The sequence below is a fragment of the Euleptes europaea genome, chromosome 13, assembly GCF_029931775.1.
Source record: "Euleptes europaea isolate rEulEur1 chromosome 13, rEulEur1.hap1, whole genome shotgun sequence".
Taxonomy (NCBI): domain Eukaryota; kingdom Metazoa; phylum Chordata; class Lepidosauria; order Squamata; family Sphaerodactylidae; genus Euleptes; species Euleptes europaea.
In genome coordinates, this window is record NC_079324.1 from 63,567,484 (window position 1) to 63,590,293 (window position 22,810).

Consider the following 22,810-nt stretch of genomic DNA (forward strand, 5'->3'; position numbering starts at 1 on the left):
CAATGGCTGTCCCAAAGCCTGGAGGACCGCAGATCCATCAATCCGAAGCAGGCACAGACATGAACCATCAGGGCCAGAGAGCTCCTTCCTCCCTGTGGACAGTACTATGGCCAAGCTGTACTACTGAAAATATCCACAGAATTGCCTCAACTCTTGTTCCTCCACTGGTGAGCACATTGTTGTGGCCTGCGGTGGAGTGGCTCAGGTATAGAAGGACAGCTGTCTGTTCTGTATTGAGAGGCACAGGACAGCCAGGACTGGTTTTTCAGAACATAACGCCCAACCGGAATCCACTCATACTCCAAGCTATCAGTATTTGCCATGCCGCACAGGAGAAATGCCAGACATTTCCTCACAACACAATTCAGTATCTTTTTTAACAACAATCTTTTTTTCAATTGTAGCTCTGGCAATGTGCCAAAATAAGAAAGGAGTGTATTTCTTAATGACCTCAATAGAAAAGAGGTTTTTTTGGGGGAGGGGTGTCACTAAACTACTAAAACGCATCCTGTGCCTTGGAAATTTTCTAATGGAGCACGGAGGACCAGGTAGTAGCATTAAGTAAAAAACTGTGGAAAATGCAGCTGTATAGGCAGCATCTGCAGAACAGTTAAGTTTCAGCTTGGCTGTAGCAACCGTTGAAGGTATTGAGCAAGTATTTCAAGACCTGTTTTTAAAAGAAATTTTCCATCTATCAGCACCTCCTACCGTACATCAAGCACACCTGCTGGTGTATGTGTATCCACCTCATGCATCCTTTCTTACGAGTCACATTGGCATTTCTACCTCCTATTGGAATCACTGGCTCTGTAATTAATTACGGTCTTAATTGAGCCTTATTTGCGGAAGGAGATACCATAGTGCTATTGAAATTATTTGCTGGGCCGCCGGAATTGTTGCACATTGGGAGGGTTGTTTGAAAGAAGTGAATAATTTCCAAGTTGAATGTATCCTGGACTATATAATAAGCTTTATCCCACAATCTTCTAGAACAGCATGACAGAGCAGGACAAAGGAGGTGGCGATTAAATCTTGTTGCAGAGCACGTCCATTGTATAAAGTTGCATATCTTGATAGTTACTCTAAAACCAAAGATATAGATCTATTTATAGGATGACGGCTCTATGTGTAATGGAATCGGGGGACACGTTATGGGAGTTTAGTATGTTTTAGTTGACCAGAGTGGAAGCTTTTCTTAAAAAAGAAAAGAGGCTGGTTGTGGCTTCCTTTTTGAGGCTCTTTCTTATAGGAAAGGTGATTATTGAGGGGCACGTTGCCAGAGAAGGGGAAAGCAAGATTCTCCCGACATGCCAGTGTTTGCAGAACTTATTGAACAACTCTAAATAAAATGACATTTGCCAGAAACTATTCTGTGTCTCTCCTGGCTGAATTCATATTCTGTTGTCTGTTCTTGTACTGAAGACTCCCAAATTAAATCTTCTAGTACTTTGAGCAGATCTTGCTCTGTTCATTGCTGTGAAGCAAATTCTGTTTTTCCTCCAATGGAGTTTTCAGTCACTTGTTTTTGGATGAGGGGGATTGTTTGTTTTTTTACCAAAATGTGAGCTGCTTTTTGATCTTGGTTTTCTTTGCATGCTCTACAGTTGTCTAGATTCAACCCATTGTCATTAATTTCTTTTATTGTCATAAAAAAGCCAACAGTCACAAATTTATTGCATGACGAGTTACATCACTATGATCAGAACCGACATTACATCTTCTAAGCTCAAATTCATTAAACAGAACACTTCTGATACTGACCACAGTGTCTGTTCTAGGCTGATGTCTGAAGGCTTATATCAACATGATTTTTTCAGAGTTGGCTTTCTAGGAGATATGGGTTTCTGAGAAACCAGTCTTTTGCTGTTAGTATGGAGATATTTCCAAAAAGGCTGACTTTATTTAGGCATAAATAGTGGGGCCTGGAACTAACTGCAACTGCTATTTTTATGTATTCAATTCATCAAGCGCTCTTATGTATCCTTAGATTTTTAAGGGTTCACACGCCTTAATGATAAAATGCTCTCCTCCTACAGTTAATGAAAGCTTAATCCAGGTTTTCCAAAACCTGTTTTGTTCTGATTTGTTGTTGCATTTTATCTTTAAGGTGTGTGAAACCATTTTTAAAAATCAATTTGCCTTCAGAAGCCAAAAGGGATTTAAATAGCCCATGTGAAAGTTTAAGCCACACTGAACTCAGCATGGAAACACTTCTGAGTAACTTCAGGTAATGAGCTGGTCCTAAGCAGACGTCCCCTGGGAGCTGCAGGAATTCCTCTGCAGCCTGAAGAAAGCGGTGTGACTCCCACTCTCCGAGGGAGCTTTTTTAAGCCCCCCAGAGATGTGGATGTTTGTCCTGCTAGGCATTGAGGGGAGAAGGCATCGCCGCGAGCGTTTCTTTGGCATTAGGCTTGGACCTCCACTACCAAAAACCAACTTATGAACTATTTAATTACAAAAGACCTCACCCTCCAAAATCTACGTAACAAGAAATACTTTTGATCTTACCGGGAATAGAAAGATATCCTTTAATTGGGAACTCCGCATGCTCCCCCCCCTCCATACAAGATCAGTTTTGTAAAGATAAGATATCAGATAAAGTGGCAAGGACTCTATCAATTTGATCTGTGGGTAGACTAAACATCCGCGCTTTGGACAGACAGAACAAGGACCAATTAGACTTTGTGACGTTTGAGGGGAAAGGAGGAATAAAATCCTCCCTCCCCGTGGTCACCTTACCTTTCCTGTCCTCCTCCTACGTTCTTAAAATTTTTGGGCCAAAAGACCTCTAGGAATCCCATCACGTTGCAGCAAGCTTGGGGAGAAGGGAAGTACTGAGACACCCAGGATCGGATCTGACGTCCCTTGGATCATCAAATAAAAGGTTTGGCATTGAAAACAACAAACGGGACGACGGACGGTCCGTGGATGTATTGTTTCCGGCTAACTTCCTACTTCCTGTTTTATGTCGACCTAGAGCGTCCGTAAAAAACGTTTGGTATCTTAAACTTTAAAAGTTGTTTTTTACCTGGTTTTTGAAGATTTTTGGAAAAAAATTTCAGCGATTATGCTTGGCATGAACTGCTAATCTACTTACATCCTGGAAAATTGGTTTTTTGAGACCTGCCAAAACCGTCAAAAAATACTTTTGAAGACTTACCAAATTCGCAATTAAACATCAAAAACATCTTCAACCTGTTGAACCCTTGCAAGTAATTATGGAAAAAATATTTCAAGATTTGTTTGCTCAGCAAAATGAGACATCTGCACGACAGCATAAACAGCTGTTACAACAACAGGAGCAGATGATAAAACAGATGGAATAGATGATGAATATGATGAATGCCTTTACTCAGTCAACTACTCAAATAATGAATAAGGAAGACCTCACAGACCTGGTGCCTCTAGATGACAAGATACATGAAGAACAGATGATCTCTCTAGAGGAATTGGGAAATTTCAACAAGCAATGTGCAACAATCCAGCTGTTAACAGATTTGGATATGAGTGGCTTTGATCTTTGTTTTTTCAACCTGCATGATGAACTTTTCAATGTTTGCTGGGAGGATCTAAAGAACAAGAAAACTGGAGCTGACAGGATTCTCTTTTTTGAAGTTGGGATGGAAGGGACTTTATTAACAACCTCCAAGGATGACTTCCGATGCTTATTGCTAATGGAGAAAAGGAGATGCTGGAAATTCCGGGCTAAGGGACTAATTTAAAAGAGTTTGGTTTTTCTGGCTAATATGATTAAAAGGAACTGATTAAAAGGACTGGTTTAAATGGAAATATAACAACATTTGATATAGATTTATCAGAAGTATAAGATGCTTGAATCTATAAGAGTTTGATTTCTTTTGTGGACATGATCAAAATGAACTGGTTAAAATGATTGACCTTAATGGAATCTGCATTATATATGACTATGATTTATGAAATGAAAAGTTAGGGTGAAATTTAACAAAATTTAACAAAGCATTTAATTTTTTAAATGAGGAGGGAGATGTAGGGAAGTTAATACTTTCTTTAGTTTTTTTTTAAGATATACAAATACTTTTTATTGGTTCCTATTTGTTTTTAGTTTTATTGAATATTTTAATTGTTATCAGTAGGACCATTTTGAGAATGTTTTTTGAAATCCCTTATACCTTTTATTAATTTTAGGTTAAGCATTGATTTAAAGATGTTAGGTAGGATAAGTATGTCAATTAATATAGTAAAGGGATTAGCCCAGTTAGCAAAAGTATATACAATTTATTTTTGGACGGAAGAGGAAGAGGGGGAAGTCAATTTATAATTTAGAAATTTTAAGTGTTTTTTTTTTAATATTATTAGTATTGAAAATTGTTTTATATGTTAACCTGTCAAATTAAGAAAATAAAAAATTATTATTAAAAAAAGAAAAACTTCTGAGTAAACATCCACTCGTTCAGAGGTAACGGTAAATGTGAAAGGCAAGGCCAGGGATGTTTTCCTTCTCCTGGGCCCAGAGGCAATTCATCGTGGAAATAACAACAGTCTGTATTTTTTCCTTAGCAAAAGACAGGGATTTAGGAATGGATTTAGGAATGGACATTTCTTTTTACACAGACAGGGAGTGCCATCTAGATGCATCGTGCTTCATGTAACTGTCCCTGACTCTTGATTATGTAAATGTGCCCTGGAGGGGAGAATTTTTTTCCATCTCCATATTTGTTATAATGCAAAACAAATACCTCTTTCAAATACAAGTAGGCAACATTATGTGAAAACATAGGAAGTATAAAAATTCTATCCAATCATAGTGCTAATTGAAATGCTGTAAAAAAATAAATATGATACCAAGATGAATCTGGCAGCAGCATCCTAAGTCACTTTGTACATTTACATCATCAGTTGGTAGACTATCCTCCTGTTGTTAATGTTGTTATTAGTGCTGTAAACTAAAAAAAAGAGTGTTTTTGTGTCAATTGTAAAAAGACCTATCAGTTCAACGTGTAAAACAATATTTGGTCTCACACATAAGATGTTGTTTCTAAGTATCCAAAGTGCTTCTTTTAAAGTTCACCTAAACAAACACAATCCAAAGCGTAAAAATGATTTACAATATTGTGCCATGGTTCTGAATAATTAAATTAATGCAAAAAGAAAGTTACTGCAAGATTTAAAAAATAGTCAGTGCTGAGTACACAATTCCATTTTGTCTTCATAAAAATAAATATAAATAAAATTTACAAACAGTAATACTGCCTTAGTATAAGAATTAAGAAACGCTACACTTTGAGCCTAGAGTGGCAATCCTAAACCTTCTTTCTTTCTTTTTTTTAAAAAGCCTAATAAGATAAGTCAGTTAACCCTAACACTATTCAGTGGCAAAGTTCTTCGTGTAGTACAACGTTTTTCACAGGACACAACTTCTTCCTCATAGGCACTGGTAGCCAGGAAGCTTCTGATGTTGATTGACTGAACTGGGGTTGAAGGCTTGGAATGTTTGGTTTGCAGTCCAGTTTCTGTGAGGGAAAAGAAAACTGTTGATTTGGTCAAGGTTAAAGCCTGGCTGAGGACTGAAGAGGTCCCAGAAGGTACAGGACAGGGAGTACCAAAGCAATGAGGATTCAGGAAGGGTGCAGGCCGAGAAAGCAGAATCTAAGAGCAGCCCTGCTGGATCAGACCAATGGTCCAAGGTTCTGTTCCCAATGGTGGTCAGCCAGAAGTCCTAGAAATCCTGCAAGTAGGGGTATAGAGGCCAAAGCCTTATAAAGGAAGAGTGTGTAAGCAGAGGAGATGGGCAATGGATGCTGCTGCAGTCATCTTGTTTGTGGGCTTCCTAGAGGCACCTGGTTGGCCACTGTGTGAACAGACTGCTGGACTTGAGGGGCCTTGGTCTGATCCAGCATGGTTTTCCCTATGTTCTTATGACTGCAGGGACTAATTGGAGAGGGCTGTGGAGAAATTTCACAGTGGTTACGATCTGGAGGGGCGTTATACTCTAGGAAGAAAGGGTGAAGGAGTACTTGAGAAGGCTGGTGAAGAGACAAAGTGATGGAAGGGTGAGGTAAGCAGCAGCCTGAGAAGCGGAACCTGAGGAGATGTTGTGTGGAGGAATTGGGAGGGAGAGGAAGATTGGGCCAAAGCTGCCCTTGTGTCCTACAACCAGGAAGGGAACTGGATGACCTGGCAGCCCTGAAGGGCGTGGATAGCCAAGGTAGCAGCAGGGGCTGAACTCCATGTGTTGACTCAAATTTGCTGGCCAGTTCACGGTCTGCAGGCTTCTAGTTCTTTGAATTTGGAGACATTCTGTCCTTCCTTTGCAGTGTAAAACAATAAATTAAAGGGCATGGTGTTAAGAGTACAGTTTGTGTTAAAAATTCAACAAACCACAGTTTGTTAAAAAACAGTCAGTTGCCCTGATCCAGCGCAAGGGCAGGAGCCCTGTTGCTCTTGCATAGTTGAGTATGGGCCGAGATTGCCCGGTTCTCTTCTATGAGTTGAGAAATGTTCAGTTTGTGCAGAAGGAATCCCTGTGGTTGGCACAAAGCGTCTCCTCAAACAGAAGGCAACACAAACATTTGATCTGCCAGTTTGCATAAGGGAAGGGGGTGGGGGAGACAAAGCAAGTGGCTTCTGGTGTCTGGCAGAACGACAAGTTACTCAGAATTGTCTTCTACAAAGCTTGTCCTAAAACATGGTCTACATGACAAGATGGTCCTCTTGTATCAGATTTAAGTACATCTCAGAAATTTCCTTGCAAACGTTTCTTCCAGTTGCTTAGCTGCTAGGATCCTAGGAACATTCATACGTTCTTGTTTGTCCCAGTCTGAGCCAGGTGGGGAATGCCTCGTTTTAAATAACTTGCATGTAGGAAGAGCTTATTGAACACCAAGAGGCGGCAGCACAGGCTTGTCTGAGTCTGGAGGGGTCCCTTTTCAGAGCAGGGCAATCGGTTTGTTCCCTTGGGCGCTGATGTACTGGGCTGAGGAGACGGTGTCCAGGGTCGTGTAGGTTGTGTAGAGGCCTGTCACTTGCAAGTCTGCAAAAGAGCGGTCGCTGCTGCTGGAGATGGGGGTAAGGCCAGGTGGGATGAGGTCACAGTCCGCGAAGGTGAGAGGGGAGTTGCTGAAGGCACCCAAGGTCTCCAGGCTGAAGCTCTCGTCTTTCATTTCATCCCATATGTTACCTTTAAAATAATAACCCGGTTTGAACACATCATAACTTTGTAATTTCCTAGCCACGTCATGTTGGCTGCCCTAACTCTGACCAACAGCCCATCGAACCCCGTGCTGAAGCCAGCTGGACAGAGGTCCCAAAGAACCTCCCAAACAGGTAATGATTGAGCCCTGTGGAATCCCCAGATAAAATTTCTAAATAAATAAACGCCCTGTGTAGACATGCCCCTAGATTCCCCATTGTAGAGGTGCTGTGACTCAGTGGCAGAGGATCTGCTTGGAATGCAGAAGGTCCCAGGTTCAGTCCCTAGCATCTCCAGTTAAAGGGACTGGGCAAGTAGGTGATGTGAAAGACCCCTTGCCTGAGACCCTGGAGAGCCGCTTCCGGTCTTGAGTAGACAATACTGACTTTGATGGACCAAGGGGGGGGTCTGATTCAGTATGAGGCAGCTTCATGTGCATTGTGGCAGCTTCCGACTCCTACCTTGGAGTGCGAAGTCCATGATGCTGGGGTCCAGAGCATCGACCTCTGTGCTCATGTCAGTCGCCACGCTGAGGAAGTCCGGTGCACGGCTCATCAGGTTCTGAGGGAGGGGGCTCTGATTAATGTTGCGCAGGGCGTGAAGAGGTGGAGTCTGTGCAGGAGCCGGCGAATCCGGAGTCAGACACGCCTGTGTCTGGATTTGGTGGTGCAGGGGGACGGCCTGGAGGGACAGCGTCATGACCGGCGGGGGCTGCAGCTGTCCGATCCGGCCTTGGACAGCTCCTGCATGGCTCAGGGTGGAGACTTCTGCCTCTGCTGGCTTGCTTGGCCTCCTGCAATTCTCAGGCCGGTCTGTGATGAGTTTGTCCAATTCTTCTGCAAAAGGAAAGTGCCGTCGATGGATCCTCGGGGCTGAGTGGGGCACCTCAGACCAGGGGGGGGCATAGTTCAAGAACACATAGACACAAATCAACCACAGTGCCAAGGGGGTAGGACATTATTTTTAAACACTTAAATTGCTTGTGACCTACACACTCAATTGTTTCTCAATACCGCGAACAATAAAATGACCATAAACCAATAACCAACACGAACTCTCACCAGTAAACAGAAAGCTAGCTGCCCCAACAGCATAAAAATTATTTTTGCAGCATAAAAGCAGCACAACGTTTATAATATCTGCAGCATAAAACCAACACAATCAAAATCTGTATAACAGCTGAATGCCAAGAGAAACCTAGGCCCTCGGTAAGAATAAATAAATAAAAGTACTGTATAGGTTGTAAAGTCTCTCTCAAAACTAATCAACCCTCCTAAAGGGTATGTCTCCAGCCTTTAAAATTAAGTCTTGCTTATAAGAATGTGATATATTTACTATGTACCCTATACATGTCACCCTGAGGATTCATTTTGTAGTGACACAGCCATTGGCAAAAATTGCTGCCAAGTCGCATCTGACTTATGACAACCCCTAGCTTGGGCCATCCAGATCAGGGTGACAAAGACATTACTGTAGCGTCTCCTTGCTTGAAAACCAGAACTTGTGGGTACCTTTTATATAGCTGGGACCCTGTGCAGGTGCCTGCCAGCCTACCTGGGTTTGCCATGCTCCTGTGAATAGCAGCCAGGTCCTTCCTCTTCCACTTCTGCATTTCTTCTTCCATCTTGTCTATCTTGGCAGGGTTGAGTGCCCACAAGCAGCCCTTGCGGGAGGTGCCGCTCAGCTTATTCTCCACCTTCTCAAAGCATTTGTTCAGGGACAGATTGTGGCGGACGGAATTCTTCCATCCATCAGGTGCCGTCTAAAAGGCAGAAAGGACACACATGACGCTGCCTTACACTGAAGCAGACCCTTGGTCCATCAAAGTCCATACTGTCAGACTAGCAGCGGCTCTCTAAGATCTCAGGCGGAGGTCTTTCACCTGGACCTTTCAACTGGGGAAGCCAGGGATTGAACCTGGGCCCTTCTGCACACCAAGCAGATGCTCTACCACTGAGCCATAGCCTCTCCCTAAGGACGCTTGTTTGGGCAAGTTAAATAAATAAAAGGCCTTGATTTGAACCACCATTCAACAAGTGTGAGGGATACGGGTGAAGAGTAGGAATGACAAATACTGTGTTTAACATGTTACTTTATTTATATTTGTTTGTTTGTTTGTTTTTCATATTTGTAGTCCGCCCTCACCAGCAAGCCGGCTCACCCTGCCTTTCTCCCAAAGTGGCTTACAGCATTCTCCCCTCCTCCATTTTATCCTTACAACACCCCTGTGAGGTAGGTTAGGCTGAGAGTGTGTGACTGGCCCAAGGTCACCCAGCAAGATTCCATGGCAGGAGTAGGGATTCAAACCTGGGTCTTCTAGGTCCTAGTCCAACACTCTAACCACTGCATCATACTGGCTCTCAAGTGTATTCTACCTTTTAAAAGATCTAACTATATGACTGTAGGTCCCGAAATGGGCACGCATTGTGCCCTAAAATACCACAACCGTGACACTTAGAGAAAAATGAGCCTTAAGTATAAATCATAAATGTAATGAGTTTGCATAATATGATTTGAAAAGTTGGGGATATTTACAATGACAGGAGTTGCAGAGGGATAGGAACAGGATAAGACTTAAGCAGAAAGGGCAACCAAGTGACCCTGGCAGACATGTGCCCCATGGCCCTTTCTTGCATGCCCAGGGTAGTGCCGATCGTCACTTTCAGGAAGCAATTTTCCTCCAGGCCTGATTGGCCAGGGTTCCTGGAGGGGCTTTTTTGCCATCTTCTGGGTGTGGAGTAGGGGTCACTGGGGTTTTGGGGGGGAGGTAGTTGTGAATTTCCTGCATTGTGCAGGGGGTTGGACTAGATGACCCTGGTGGTCCCTTCCAGCTCTATGATTCTGTCAGTGCAGCAAATCTTATGCCAAACCTTCCTCACCTTGAAGTAGGGAAAATGTTCCTTCATGAAGCTGTAGATCTCACTGACTGGGAGGCTGCCCGTCTTGCTGTTCTTCAGAGCCATGGCGATCAAGCAGCTGTGAAAATGGAAAAGGGTAACTTTGCTTCCAGAGGTTGTTGCCTTCCTGAAGAGTAATCCTGGAGCTACTCCTACCTAGACAGGTAAACAGAGGCAGGTGTTCCTTCCTCCACTCCCTCGTAGGTGCCTCTCTGGCATTTGCGACAATGGACTCTAATTACTGTTCAGCTTTTAATAAGATTTTTGCTTCTCTCCAGTGTGCAAAACTCTTTACAATTCTTAAATAATTTATGGTGTGTGTGTGTTAAGTGCCGTCAAGTCGTTTCCGACTTATGGTGACCCTATGAATGAATGACCCCCCAAAATGTCCGATCGTTAACAGGCTTGTTCAGGTCTTGCAAACTGAGGGCCATGGCTTCCTTGATTGAGTCAATCCATCTCATGTTGGGTCTTCCTCTTTTCCTGCTGCCTTCAACTTTTCCTAGTGTTATTGTCCTTTCCAGTGACTCTTGCCTTCTTATAATGTGACCAAAGTACGATAGCCTCAGTTTAGTCATTTTAGCTTTTAGGGAGAGTTCAGGCTTGATGTTGTTTGGCAGGTAGGGAAGTAAGGATCATTGAAAAAAAGGGACTTGCTTTCATTAGAACGAGTAAGCTTGTTATATAAATTAACAGATGTGTAAGAATAGAAACGGTTATGTTGGTAAGTCAGTTTTGTATTCTAATGCAGGACCCAAGAGTCAGCTTTGTGTTGTCATGCTATCACAACTGCATGCATGTCACTGGCCTTTCAAGAACACTTGTCAGGGATGCTCTAGGCTGATCCTGCATTGAGCAGGGGGTTGGACTAGATGGCCTGTATGGTCCCTTCCAATTCTGTGATTCTATAAGACAGACTAACAGGGCCCCCCACATTTCTCTCTGCTACCTGCTTTCTGAAGATTTCTTCTGTGTGCCCAGCAGGCCCAAGGAGGCCGGGGTGTGTGTGCTGACATGCCCCCACTCACCTGTAGGAGTAGATGGGCTTAGGGTAGTGCTTGGCATGCAGTTCTTGGGCAGTGTGGGGAGCAAGACGGGGCTGTGAATACAGAGGCTGTGTTCCATAAGACGAGCTGAAGATTGTCGCTGGGGGACACTGAATGTCAAAGAGAGAGAGAGAGAGCAATCATAGTGTCTGCCCAGCCAGAGGAGGAGGAACTTTCCCCTTCAAAACAAATGGGGAAAATAGGATCAAACATGTATAAAAACAATTTACAATTAAGTTCCTATAGCCTACCTTTCTTGCTGAGGCTCAAGGTGGACTATATAATGAAAAAACTTGCAATCAAATAGCATGAGTTATCTCATTAAAAATGCAATAGGATAAGGGTTACAAAAATCAGAAACAATGCAAAAAACAGACATGTACAACGTAGAAAATGGAATTACAGAAGTAGATGGTACCTGTTGTGGATTGTGTGTGATGGCAAACACCTGCTGAGCGGGGCAGGATGGAGGAGGGAAGAGAGGGGGGTGTTGTGGTTGCAGGCTGGGAGACGGCTGCCCACTGGCTGCATACCGACTCATCTGGTTGCCAGAGAAGGAAAAAGAGAAGCATCAGCCATATACCGTTCCTTTGGCCACTGTGGCAAAGACAGTGACTTGGAAGGGAAGCTCATTCTTACGTTAGCTCCATGTGATGAAACTGTATTCAGTCCCAGAATTCCTTGGGGCAAACTGGCTGGTATGTGAATCATTGTGCTGGGGGCTCCCGTGGTGAGCATATTCCCTGGCATGGAACCTGTTTTGAATACAAAGAGATAATACAGTTATCTGGTGTCTTGCCACATGAGGTATCCATCATGTGAGGTCCTTCTCCAGGTACCTCCTCCCACTCCTGCCCTGCAGAAGTGAGGTGGGCAGCTATGACAGAGAAGGACATTTCTGTGGTGGTGCCCACATGGCAGAACTCTCTCACTAGGCAGGTTGACCTGCAGCCATTCATAGTTAGGTACCAGGTAAAAAGAGAGGAGAAGTGGGGGGGGAGGTTAAACACCTATTCCTCCGGCCCTTGATGTATATAATCCCTTGTTAGACCCAGTGAATCTGGCCATATTGATTCAACATTAGACTTGAGCGTAGACTACTGTAATGCTTTCTAGGTGGTGCTGCCCTTGAAGATATTTCAGAAAGTTCAACTGGTGCAAAATGCAGCAGCCTGCTTACTAGTTGAATAACCTGCCTGGCACATTTTGCCACCTGTTTGAGATATCTGCACTGGTTGCCGCTTTGTGAATTCAAATCAATGTGCTAGTTGTTATCTTTTAAAGCCATTCATGGCCTGGGACCTGCATACCCACAGAACCACCTGTTGCAACATCAACCTGTGTGAAAGATCCTCAGACAGATGCTTATTCATTATTCTCTTCTGTAGGGTAGTTAGTATGATCGTTGCTAGATCGAGGGCTTTTCAGTGGCTCTTTGCATTTTATAGAACAGCCTTCCAAGTTGTTAGGAAGGCTTCCACTTAATTGAGAATCCACAAACTGTGCAAGGTAGAATTATTCAGGAGGGCTCTTCACAGTGCCACCTAATTTTTGATGACATATGTTTGTTAGCTTTTATGGATTTTTAGATTGCATATCATTGTATCCTGCCTTGAGTCAGGTTTCAGAAAAAGGCAGGCTAAAAATGCTCTAAATGAATAATCTTAGCATACCACAGCACTGGGGACTTGAATTTGCACAGAGATAAGGTTTAGTTTGGCATGCAATGTTGAGGGACAGTCGCTTTGCAGGGCCCATCTAAATCTAATGAATAACACAAAGACTTTAAAACTTAAAAGCAACTTTAACAAACTGATTTGTCTGAGCTCTAAAAAAAAGAATTTATTTATTTAATTTCACTTTCACTTCATTGATATCCCACTTTCCTCCCCCATGGGACCCCAAAGTGGCTTGCAGTATTCTCCCCTTCTCCATTGTATCCTAGCAACAACCTGGTGAGGTGGGTTAGGCTGGGTGTGTCTGACTGGCCTCAGGTCACCCAGCGAGGAGGAGGAGAAAAAGAAGAGTTGGTTTTTATATGCCAACTTTCTCCACCACTTAAAGAAGACTCAAACCGGCTTACAATCACCTTCCCTTCCCCTCCCCACAACAGACACTCTCTGAGGCAGGTGGGCTGAGAGAGCTCTAAGAGAGCTGTGACTAGCCCATGGTCACCCAGCTGGCTTCATGTGTAGGAGCGGGGAAACAAATCTAGTTCACCAGATTAGCGTCCGCTGCTCATGTGGAGGAGTGGGGAATCAAACCTTGTTCTCCAGATCAGAGTCCACTGCTCCAAACCACCGCTCTTAACCACCACACCACGCTAGCTCTTGAGCCTCCATGGCAGAGTAGGGATTTGAACCCGGGTCTCCCAGCTCCTTGTCTGACACTTTAACCACCTGCACCATGAAGGTGCACATTATTTGAAAAACGTTTCCCAAGTGGCTAAATAAATTCTACAGAAGCAGTTCATGAGAGCGAGGGCATCTTGGGCATCTTCTGGGCATGGAGTATGGGTCACTGGGTGTGTGTGGAGAGAGGTAGTTGTGAAATTCCTGCATTGTGCAAGGGGTTGGACTAGATGACCCTGGTGGTACCTTCCAATTCTATGAAAACACCCAGACTGCAAACAACTGCTTGGTCAGGCGTCTTCCGGATACAGCAGTACTGAGCGGCAGTAAGTGACCTTGATCTAAATCTGGGAACAACCACGTTACGAAAACCATGAAAAAGTATCAGCAGTGTCTTAAAAAGAAAATCATCACTTCGGACGCTGGTGGGCGACCTACCAGTCTGTTGCAGTACTGCACTTGGGGAGCTCATGCCAAAATCCATCCTTTCACTGGCCATCTGTTGCAATCGTGGGACATCAACGGACGTTAGCCACGACAGGGACTGAAGGTCACTGGGGAGATCATCTTCACTCAGCTGTGAGGGATCAGAAGCCAGGAGTCTGCAGAGAAAAATAATTGACTTTTTTGCAGAGGATGTACTCTGGATGGTTTTCAGGTAGGACACAACCTGGTAGCCACAGGCTGCTGAATGTTTGTGCTAGTTCACACATCATGGACTCTGCAGTTGCATTTTACTCCCAAGTAGCTGAATGGAAGCAAATACTCTGCAGCAATACTGGAGAAGCATACCCCCTGCTGCATGATTTGTGCAAGGCCAAGTAGCTACAGAAGTTAAGCAATATTCCACAGAACTAGTGTGCTTTGAGGGTAAATTTTTGTGTACACCGAGCTTCTAGCACATGCACATTTTTTTGTTAGATGTGTACAACATTTGCTAAAGAGCTGAGGCCAAGCCTTAGAAATAAATGGGTATTTGCTGAAATGTCCTTCTGCATTTTGCATGAGTTTAATAGCACCAATAACGTCAGCCTGTTGCAGCCAAGATAGTTTGCTGTTCTATGTGTTCAGCTTCGTCCCCCCAGATGTTCTATCAAGTTTTCTTCCACCATTTTCCTCTGGATAGTTAAAGCGAAACTTTGTTTATTTTTAGGGCTTCGAACACTGCAAGATAATGTGCAGAGGCCAGAGATTTGGCCCTGTAGCAACATCTCCCCCCCTTGCTCCCTCACTTTGTTTTTCTTAATGTATTTTGGGTGCAATAATTGACATTGCCATGGCTACAACTCTTCCGTTACAGTTGCAGGCTGTGCCTTAAAAAAAGGACATCAGCTGACCCTTCTTCCTGCACCCCCATTGGCCAGACTATAAGTAAACAGGAGTATCAAGTGGTTTGAAAACCAGGGCCGGCCCTTCTGGCCCGCAACAGTTGGCCCTGCGCATTGTAAGCCGATAAGGCCATTGTGCTGCTAACGACTGTTGGCCAGTGGCACGTGGCGGGCCTTTGTTTTGGGGGTCCTGCCTTAATTGTTTTTCTCTCCCCCCTTCCCCTTTTTTACAAACTTCCCATTAATCTGACTGAGTGACGGTAGGCACACACCCCGTGCCATCTGCCGCTCTCGGGGCCCTGGCAGGGCTTCCAGACAAGTCATCCCTCCTCAACAAATAAAGGAGGTCAGGTGGGCGGGAAGGGTCAAAACCGGCTGCACACGCCTCCTGCCGGGAAATGAATCCACCACATGCCCCGGGTCCCCTCTGTAGGCTTGGAGCACTTTCAGCCGGTTGAGGAAGCCCCACTCTCTCCTTTCTAAATACGTGCTGCACGGAGAAGTCCCTCTCTGACGGTGGCTAAGAGGGCAGGGCCTGCTTTCTCCTAGAACCGCAGATTTTATCGCAGAACCACCAGCGGGTACCCTCTTTGGGCGAGAAGTCTCTGCCGTGCAAGAACACCCTCTCCTTTTTCATGCATCCTCAAAAGGACAAGGCCAGTTTACACTCACAAGCAGCAGGCCAAGCAGAACAGAACTGGAGAGGGAAATTATCACACATGCTCCAAATGTTTAATACTGGACTAAGTCGCGCTTTTCAAGCTAATGTTATGAGCCACTCATGCTTTAATTTTTTGAGGGGTAAAGGGCTGTGGGTAAGCCAATGCTTTCGTGTCACAAGCATTTGTTGTTGTGTTGGGGACTTCTTTAAAACTCTTCATCATAGGAGGAGAGGCTCCTAGATAGAGCCAACCACCACCACCTCGATCAACTGGTGGGTGATTTCCTTGTCTCTATAAACTCATTTCAATCCTTTATGTTTAGAATAAGCAAGCCCAGAGAAATCTGTCCTGAGAAATTCTGGGTGTTATGTTTCTAAAGGTGAACAGCAAGCATGCAAATGGATTAGATCACTAACAGTGACATTTTCCACTGGCACCACGAAATCACATAAGGTTGGAAGAGACCACAAGGGCCATCCAGTCCAACCCCCTGCCATGCAGGATCCCACAATCAAAGTACTCCCGACAGATGGCCATCCAATCTCTGCTTAAAGACCTCCAAAGACGGGGACTCCACCACCAAGAACCTTCTCTTGTTGCAAGAGGCTCAGTAAACGAATCTACAGAATTGAACCCGTTACGTACAAAATGTGTTTTTCCCTCCTCCATGGACTTGTGCGATTGCTCACCTTCCTTTACTTCTTGTCTCAAAAATTCAGAGTAGGGCTTGCAATAGATCAATGCCGGGAGTGGTTTTAGTAATCTTGGGGCCCTGAGCAAAAGTTAAAAAGGGGGGGGCACTGGGGGGTGGGGGTGCACCGCTTGAGAATGGCTGCTGTGTAGGCAACCAGTGTAGGAGAACACATGAAGCTGCCTTATACTGAATCAGACCCTTGGTCCATCCAAGTCAGTATTGTCTACTCAGACTGGCAGCCGCTCTCCAGGGTCTTTCACATCACCCACTACCTGATCCTTTAACTGGAGAGGCTGGGGATTGAACCCAGGACCTTCTGCATGCCAAGCAGAGGCTCTACCACTGAGCCAGGGCCCCTCCCCATAGATGTTTCTGTAATTTTGCCTAGGGCTGCTTCTAATCCTTCCCCCCACCACTCTCAAAAAATCAGCTGATGGTTACCAAAGTCATCAAAACAGGCAGCCAGTACAGAGATGTGTTTGCTAAGAGAGAGACAAAAAATCAGACTATTCCTAGTCTTTTTGAATCCATTCTAATGCCAAAATGTGGGCTTTCGGATAGAGGGCTGCTGTCATATTACCTGAGGATGTACAACAGTTTGTAGCAAAGCCAAGAGCCCCTATGAAGGAGGAACAAGCAGGGCATATGTCATCATCAGAATTATAACTAATTTAGATAATCTGTTTTGAGGATTCGGAGCAATTGAGGATTGGGGGGGATTATAGTGGAAAGGATTATTTCCTGAGCTAGTAAAAAAGTGAAATAAATTTCCTCCCCCCCCCCCATCTCACGGATACAGCAGCCCACAGTTAAGCCAACCCAGATGGGAGGGGCCACAGCGCAGCGATGGATCATGCCCTTTGCAATGCAGAGGGTGAGATGAGAGAGACCCCTCCCTCCCTGTAACCCCGGGAGAGCTGCAGCCAGTCATAATAACTAGAGCTGGGCTCCCTAGGCAATCAAATGTTCTGACCCAGGGGAAGGTCTTTCCCTGGGTAGGCTTTCTCTACCACTTAAGAGAGATTCAAACCGGCTTACAATCACCTTCCCTTCCCCACAACAGACACCCTGTGAGATGGGTGGGGTTGAGAGAGTGTGACTGGCCCAATGTCACCCAGCTGGCTTCATGTGGAGGAGTGGGAAAACCAACTCGGTTCACCAGATTAGCCTCCACTGCTCATGTGGAGGAGTGGGCAATCAAGCCCAGTTCTCCAGATCAGAATCCACCGCTCTTAACCACTACACCACGCTGGAGGAAGGGGCGATTATATTGATGCCATAGCTGTGTCCCTCTCCTCCTGTGTTGTTTTCTTAACCTACATTACTGTTTGTCCTAACAGGGAAATGGGTGGGTAGCTGTAAATTTCTCCCAGTGAGGCAAATATACTCTTCAGGGGGAACATGGGTTTGCAGTGGGAAAACACTGGGATAGTCCCAATACAAATTAGGCTCCTCTCATGCATGTACCACACAGGCTCCATTTGGTGCCTTCTTGGCACAAATCACAAATATGGTAAGCAGTACCCTAAAAAAAACACCTGCCTCAACAATACAGGTGAAACCTGAGAAGGAAAAAGTATCGGCGCACCTTTAGGTGGAAGGGAGGGGTTGTGGCTCTGTGACAGAGCATCTGCTTGGCATGCAGAAGGTCCCCGTTCAATCCCTGGCATCTCCAGTTAAAAGAATTGGGTAGCAGGTGATGGGAAAGACCTCAGCCTGAGACCCTGAACAGCCGCTGCCAGTCTGAGTAGACAATACTGACTGTGATGGACCAAGGAGGGTCTGATTCAGTATAAGGCCACTTCATGTACGTTCAAGGACAGGCCACTGAAATCAAGTGCCTACTTCCCTGGTCCTGATCTAGTCATATGCAACAAATAGTGCGAAATGACGGATGCCCCTGGAGGAGTTGTATCTCATTTCCACATCCAGAGATCCTTCACATCAGTCATGAAATCTGGATGTGCCTCTGAATCCAGATGTTGGGATAAAAGCCGTTTCTTTGAAACACTGCAATATTCCATATCTGATAAACAGGCAACAATATGCTATTTCCAGACTCTCTCTAAAGTTTTGATTTCCCTCCTTACAATCTGTCTTTCAGTGGCTCCCTCTCTTCCTTTTCCGTTTTTTTTTTTTAAAAGACCAGCTTAGAAACCAGATCTCTTCCAAGTCCTGCTGCCTAACAGAAATATTTTAAGCGAGACCGAAGCGTATTCTCTGCACAGTCCCAGCCCCCCACTCACTAATTGGGGGCCATTTCCCATTCTGTGGAGCCTTCATGCCCCCCCATGGAGAACTCAGGACGGCAGGTTCCCGTCTTGGGCTGTGGTGACAGCAGAAGAGTAAACACACCCGATAGAATTTGACAGCTCTATTCTCTTTTCAAAATCAGTCAGTCCAACGGATTTTCTTTTACATAATCCAAAGTTTTCTCATGAAGTAGAACAAATACTGTCATGCACTTTGGGGGTACAGTCTAGATTTTTAGACAATTTTGCCGCTTTAAAATGAGGTCATGCGATTCAGTTTAGACAACACATTTTCAATGATAAATGACAGCCCTACTTTAAAAAAATGACAGCATTACTTTTGGAACCGGGCACTATTTGTAGAGGTACTGTTTTCAGTAACTGCTGAGCAGGAATGTTAAAGTCTATCTCACGTTCTGCATTATGATTACTTAGAAATAAGTGTCACTTAAATTGTGGAAGGTTCGTATATTTGACCTACAATGATACTCATTTCCTTTACACTGTGAATTAAAATTATTCCTTTCTCTCCCTCCCCAAAGGCTTTGTAAGTGCTTGATACTCTTCCAAAAGTTAATACATATAAGCACATAGGGGTTATCTATAGCTTTCATTTAGCAATTGAATCATACCATTACAAATTCTAGGAAAATGTCAGGGCAGTGTAGACGAAAGAGCAAACTAGAGTTTCACAAACCTTTTTCCATAGCTGCTTCAGATTGTGTAAGAAGTCACTTGTTCAGAAGTGAGAGGCCGGTGGGAAATGTTTGCAGTGTAGATAGAAAGAGGTCTCTAAAAAGAATACCTGCTTAGGAAGAAGTGTGGGAACACCCTCGCGTTGAGGGGGAGGAGACCTTAACAGTCACCCCCTCCCCACAAACAAAACTTTTTTTGAAGTGGTGTGTGGATTACTCTATGGTAATGAATTACTGGGAACTGCACATCATGTGATGAGAGAGAAACTCAACTTACCCCAAAGGATAGCAATTATGCTCTTGTGATTGCTAGGAAACTGTTTGGCTTTTACAGAGAGGATATGATTTGGTATCTACATAACTTTCTCAAAAGCCATGCATAGGGTGGTTTCTTAATGCCCTCTGAAAACATGCTACATGCTGCATAAACATTTTACAAAGCAGATGACCTAGGGGTGTGGAGAAAAAGAAGACCCGACAGAGGAGTCCAAAATTAGGGAGGGTACGGAGAGTGGAAAATTGATTTTTTTTCATAGCTCTAGAACTTGGGGTCAACCAACGGAGCTGCATAGCTGGAGGTCGAGGACTGATAAAAGGGCTTCTTTAGACAACACAGCACAGACTCATGAAATTCACTGCCACAATATGTAGTAACTTCCACTCACTTAAGTTGGCTTGAAAAAGGGATTCGTTAAATTCATGGCGTTCAGCCACAATAGCTGTGCAGTATCTCTGTGAGCAGAGGCCATCTAGCTCTGAATAGAAGATGCTGGAGATGCGTTACAGAGGAAGTTAGGAGGGCGTTATGCCCTCCTCCTGAGTTTTCTAGGGACATCCAGATAGCTACTGATGGAAAATGGGATGCTGGAATAGATGAAGGTTGCTCTGATCCAGCCATGTCAGTCTTACATGCTTGCACATTGCTTAGCATCTGCCTAAATACTTATAGGGCATGCATGCTGGATGAAGTGAATATTTTAATTAGCTGCATTTTAATTACGCATATGTGATTTAGGAAAAACAGAACCCAGAATCTGTCTGTGATTCTGCTATACACAGGATGTATGTCCTGCCCAGGAGATTGTGCACTCAGGAACAGACAAACACAGATCTGTTCTGCACACTGAACTTCCCATTCTTTTTAACGGCAGGAGCTGATTCATGCACCCAAATGTACACATGTACCAGCTTCTACTGACATGACTGTGGAAGCCACTCCATCTGGGTCAGCTCCCCACAGCTGAGTGTGCATCTCAGCTCCCTCAGCTGAAACAGATCCCTGGATTAGGGGGTTTGACAGCAATCCTGCTGATTAATTTTTCAGCTTTCCAAAGGTCTAAATGCGTGGCTGGGTGCTGGATCAAAGCCATTTTGAAAGCCAGAATGTTAGACTAGAGAGTGAGGAGAACCGAGTTCTTGTTTTTGTTAAAGCATAAAGCTCCTCAGGTGAGCTTGGGCAAGCCACTACCTCTAAAATTCATTTTTAGGGTTGCTGCAGGCCAGGAGAAAAATGCCCTGCCCCTCTGAGAGAGGCCAGATGTGTGGAAATGGGCAACTGAAGCTTTCTATGGCATAGAGGTCAATAGCATCCTATTAAGCCTTTAATAAAGAGCAGCATCCCATTGTTTCTCCAGGCCAGCTGGCAACCTTACCCACCTTGCAGAACTGTTGTTAAGCAAAAATGCAGCATTGAGTTATCTGAAGAAAAGAACAAGCTATAAATGCCACGGATAAATAATTGTTACAAACAACTAAGGTCATGCCCATATTATTGTGTGCCAAAATCCTCACCTGCGATAAATCACCCAGCAAGAAATCTGAGTAGATAGCAAGACCTCGATGCAATCCAAGCAGAGCTCATATTTATCAGCAGCCTTGATTTTTTATGTCAGAAGGCAAATGCCTTTCAAAATAAAGTTTCACCTGATATCTGGATGCAGTTCAAGTTTCTCAAGGGATGTAACTTCTCACCTGTATTCTTGTGAAGAAGGGAGGTGGCTTTGCCCTGAATTTCTAATCAGGCCAGACATGATGGACGTGATATCACTTTCTATCATTTCCTGTGCAGAAAGAGAAATACCAAGACATAGGTATGAAGCAGCTATCCAGCATGCGGCAAGAAACAATCCCATCTTTCCAATGAGAATAAATGTTTCAAATAACACCTGGTTGGTGTCTTGACCTACCCTGTGCATTTCCATTACTTACTTACTTTGGTTAAAAAAAACTTGTCTCAGATTTTGTTTCATAGGACAATCATAATAAAAAATACTATTTATTGTTAAGTAGATGTATTTGGGGGTGATTTACCAAAAACGCCGACTGAACAGTAGGGCTTCCTTCATCAACCTGCACAGGAAGATGCTGCTCTAAAAGTCTGAAGTGTGAGCATACACACACATGTGCCTCTGAGGTTTTGAGGACCATAAAGTCTGATTTTCAAGGCAGAAAATGCACAGGACTAATCCAAACAAATCTCCTTGGAACTCAGTCCTATTATACTTCGCCCAGTAAACTTACTTAGTTGGGAGTGTAGAGAAAATCAAATAAATAAATGGTGCAGAAAAACCAATCAAATAAAGAGGAGGGGGAGTTGCTTTGAAAAAAATGGTGAATTTTATTATCACTAACAATCACTAACAATCAAAACTGGCTAAAACACAGATCTGAAAGAAATGCTTCCTCTAAAAATCCATGGATTGAAGAGTCCTGCAGAAGACAGGAACATGCAGTGCCTAAAATGGGGTGTGGGAAGTATCAATGAGACCCACATCAGAGCATCCAAGTTTGCAAAGTGCTCCCAGTGCTGAGGGAAAGCTCCTGGCAACCTCCTTTCTCCCCTTCCCCGATCCCCCAACGCGCCTGGCCCCGTGCCTGAACTGCAAGCCTTTCCCCTTTGCAGACGGGGCTGGGGGGGCTGCGGAGCAACAAAACCCCAGAAAGCAGGAGACCGGTGCGGGATCGGAAGCGGCAAAGCAAAGCAAAGCAAACCTCGGGGGCCGGGGGCCGGCGGCTGCGGCGGCTCCTGAGCTCTGCACGGCGGGCAGGAGTCCTGCGGCGTTTTTTGCAAGAGGGCTGCTGCAGTCGCTGCTCTCTCGGCCAACCGTTTTTAAATTTCCCTCTCAGGAGCTGTCCAGCCTGGAGCATGCGCACGGAGGGAGGGGCGAGGGAGGGTCAGTGGCCGGGCAGGGGAGAGGGGCTGCCTCGCCCCCCCCCCCACGCCCGTACAAGAGGCTGCGGCGGCGGCTGCAAAGCGCTGGGCTCACCAGCTGCGCCGGGGGCGGGGGGCTCCCGATGCTAGCATTGCAGGTCCCGGCTGGCCCCCTTGGCTGCTGCTGCCTCCCCCGGGGGATTTCAAGAAGGCTCCGTTATTAAAAAGGTGCAGGAGCGTGCAGCGTGGCCGGGACGGGCATCCCGACAGGATGCCCTCCAAGGTGCAGGAAAGTAGGGGGGTGGGGGGAGGTAGTTGTGAAATTCCTGCATTGTGCAGGGGTTGGACTAGTTGACCCTGGTGGTCCCTTCCAACTCTGATTCTATAGGCCATTTATGCATGGGTTTTTGTTTTTTTTTGGCCTTGGATATGCCGCTCAATAGATGCACATTTCCCCCATCCATAGAATCATGGACCATTGATACTTGGGAGGTTTTGCCTTGGATATGCCGCTCTGTAGACGCACATCTTTCCCCATCCGGATTCTCAAAACTCTGCATGGGGGT

General features: G+C 44.9%; 1 protein-coding gene and 1 non-coding gene across 2 annotated transcripts; both read right to left on the reverse strand.

Annotated features, from left to right (window-relative positions):
* Positions 1-6,905: 6,905 nt before the first annotated feature.
* On the reverse strand, positions 6,906-21,150 carry FOXN4 (forkhead box N4). The gene is made up of 9 exons (XM_056859180.1): positions 21,065-21,150; positions 13,901-14,064; positions 11,751-11,866; positions 11,530-11,652; positions 11,094-11,221; positions 10,048-10,144; positions 8,723-8,930; positions 7,630-8,004; positions 6,906-7,156 (listed from the first exon to the last, which is right to left on the reverse strand). The coding sequence occupies exons 1-9, from the start codon at positions 21,148-21,150 to the stop codon at positions 6,906-6,908; spliced, it is 1,548 nt and encodes a 515-aa protein (XP_056715158.1).
* TRNAT-GGU (transfer RNA threonine (anticodon GGU)) lies at positions 9,065-9,140 on the reverse strand. Its single transcript has one exon. It is a non-coding gene; the product is annotated as a tRNA-Thr (tRNA).
* Positions 21,151-22,810: the final 1,660 nt, after the last annotated feature.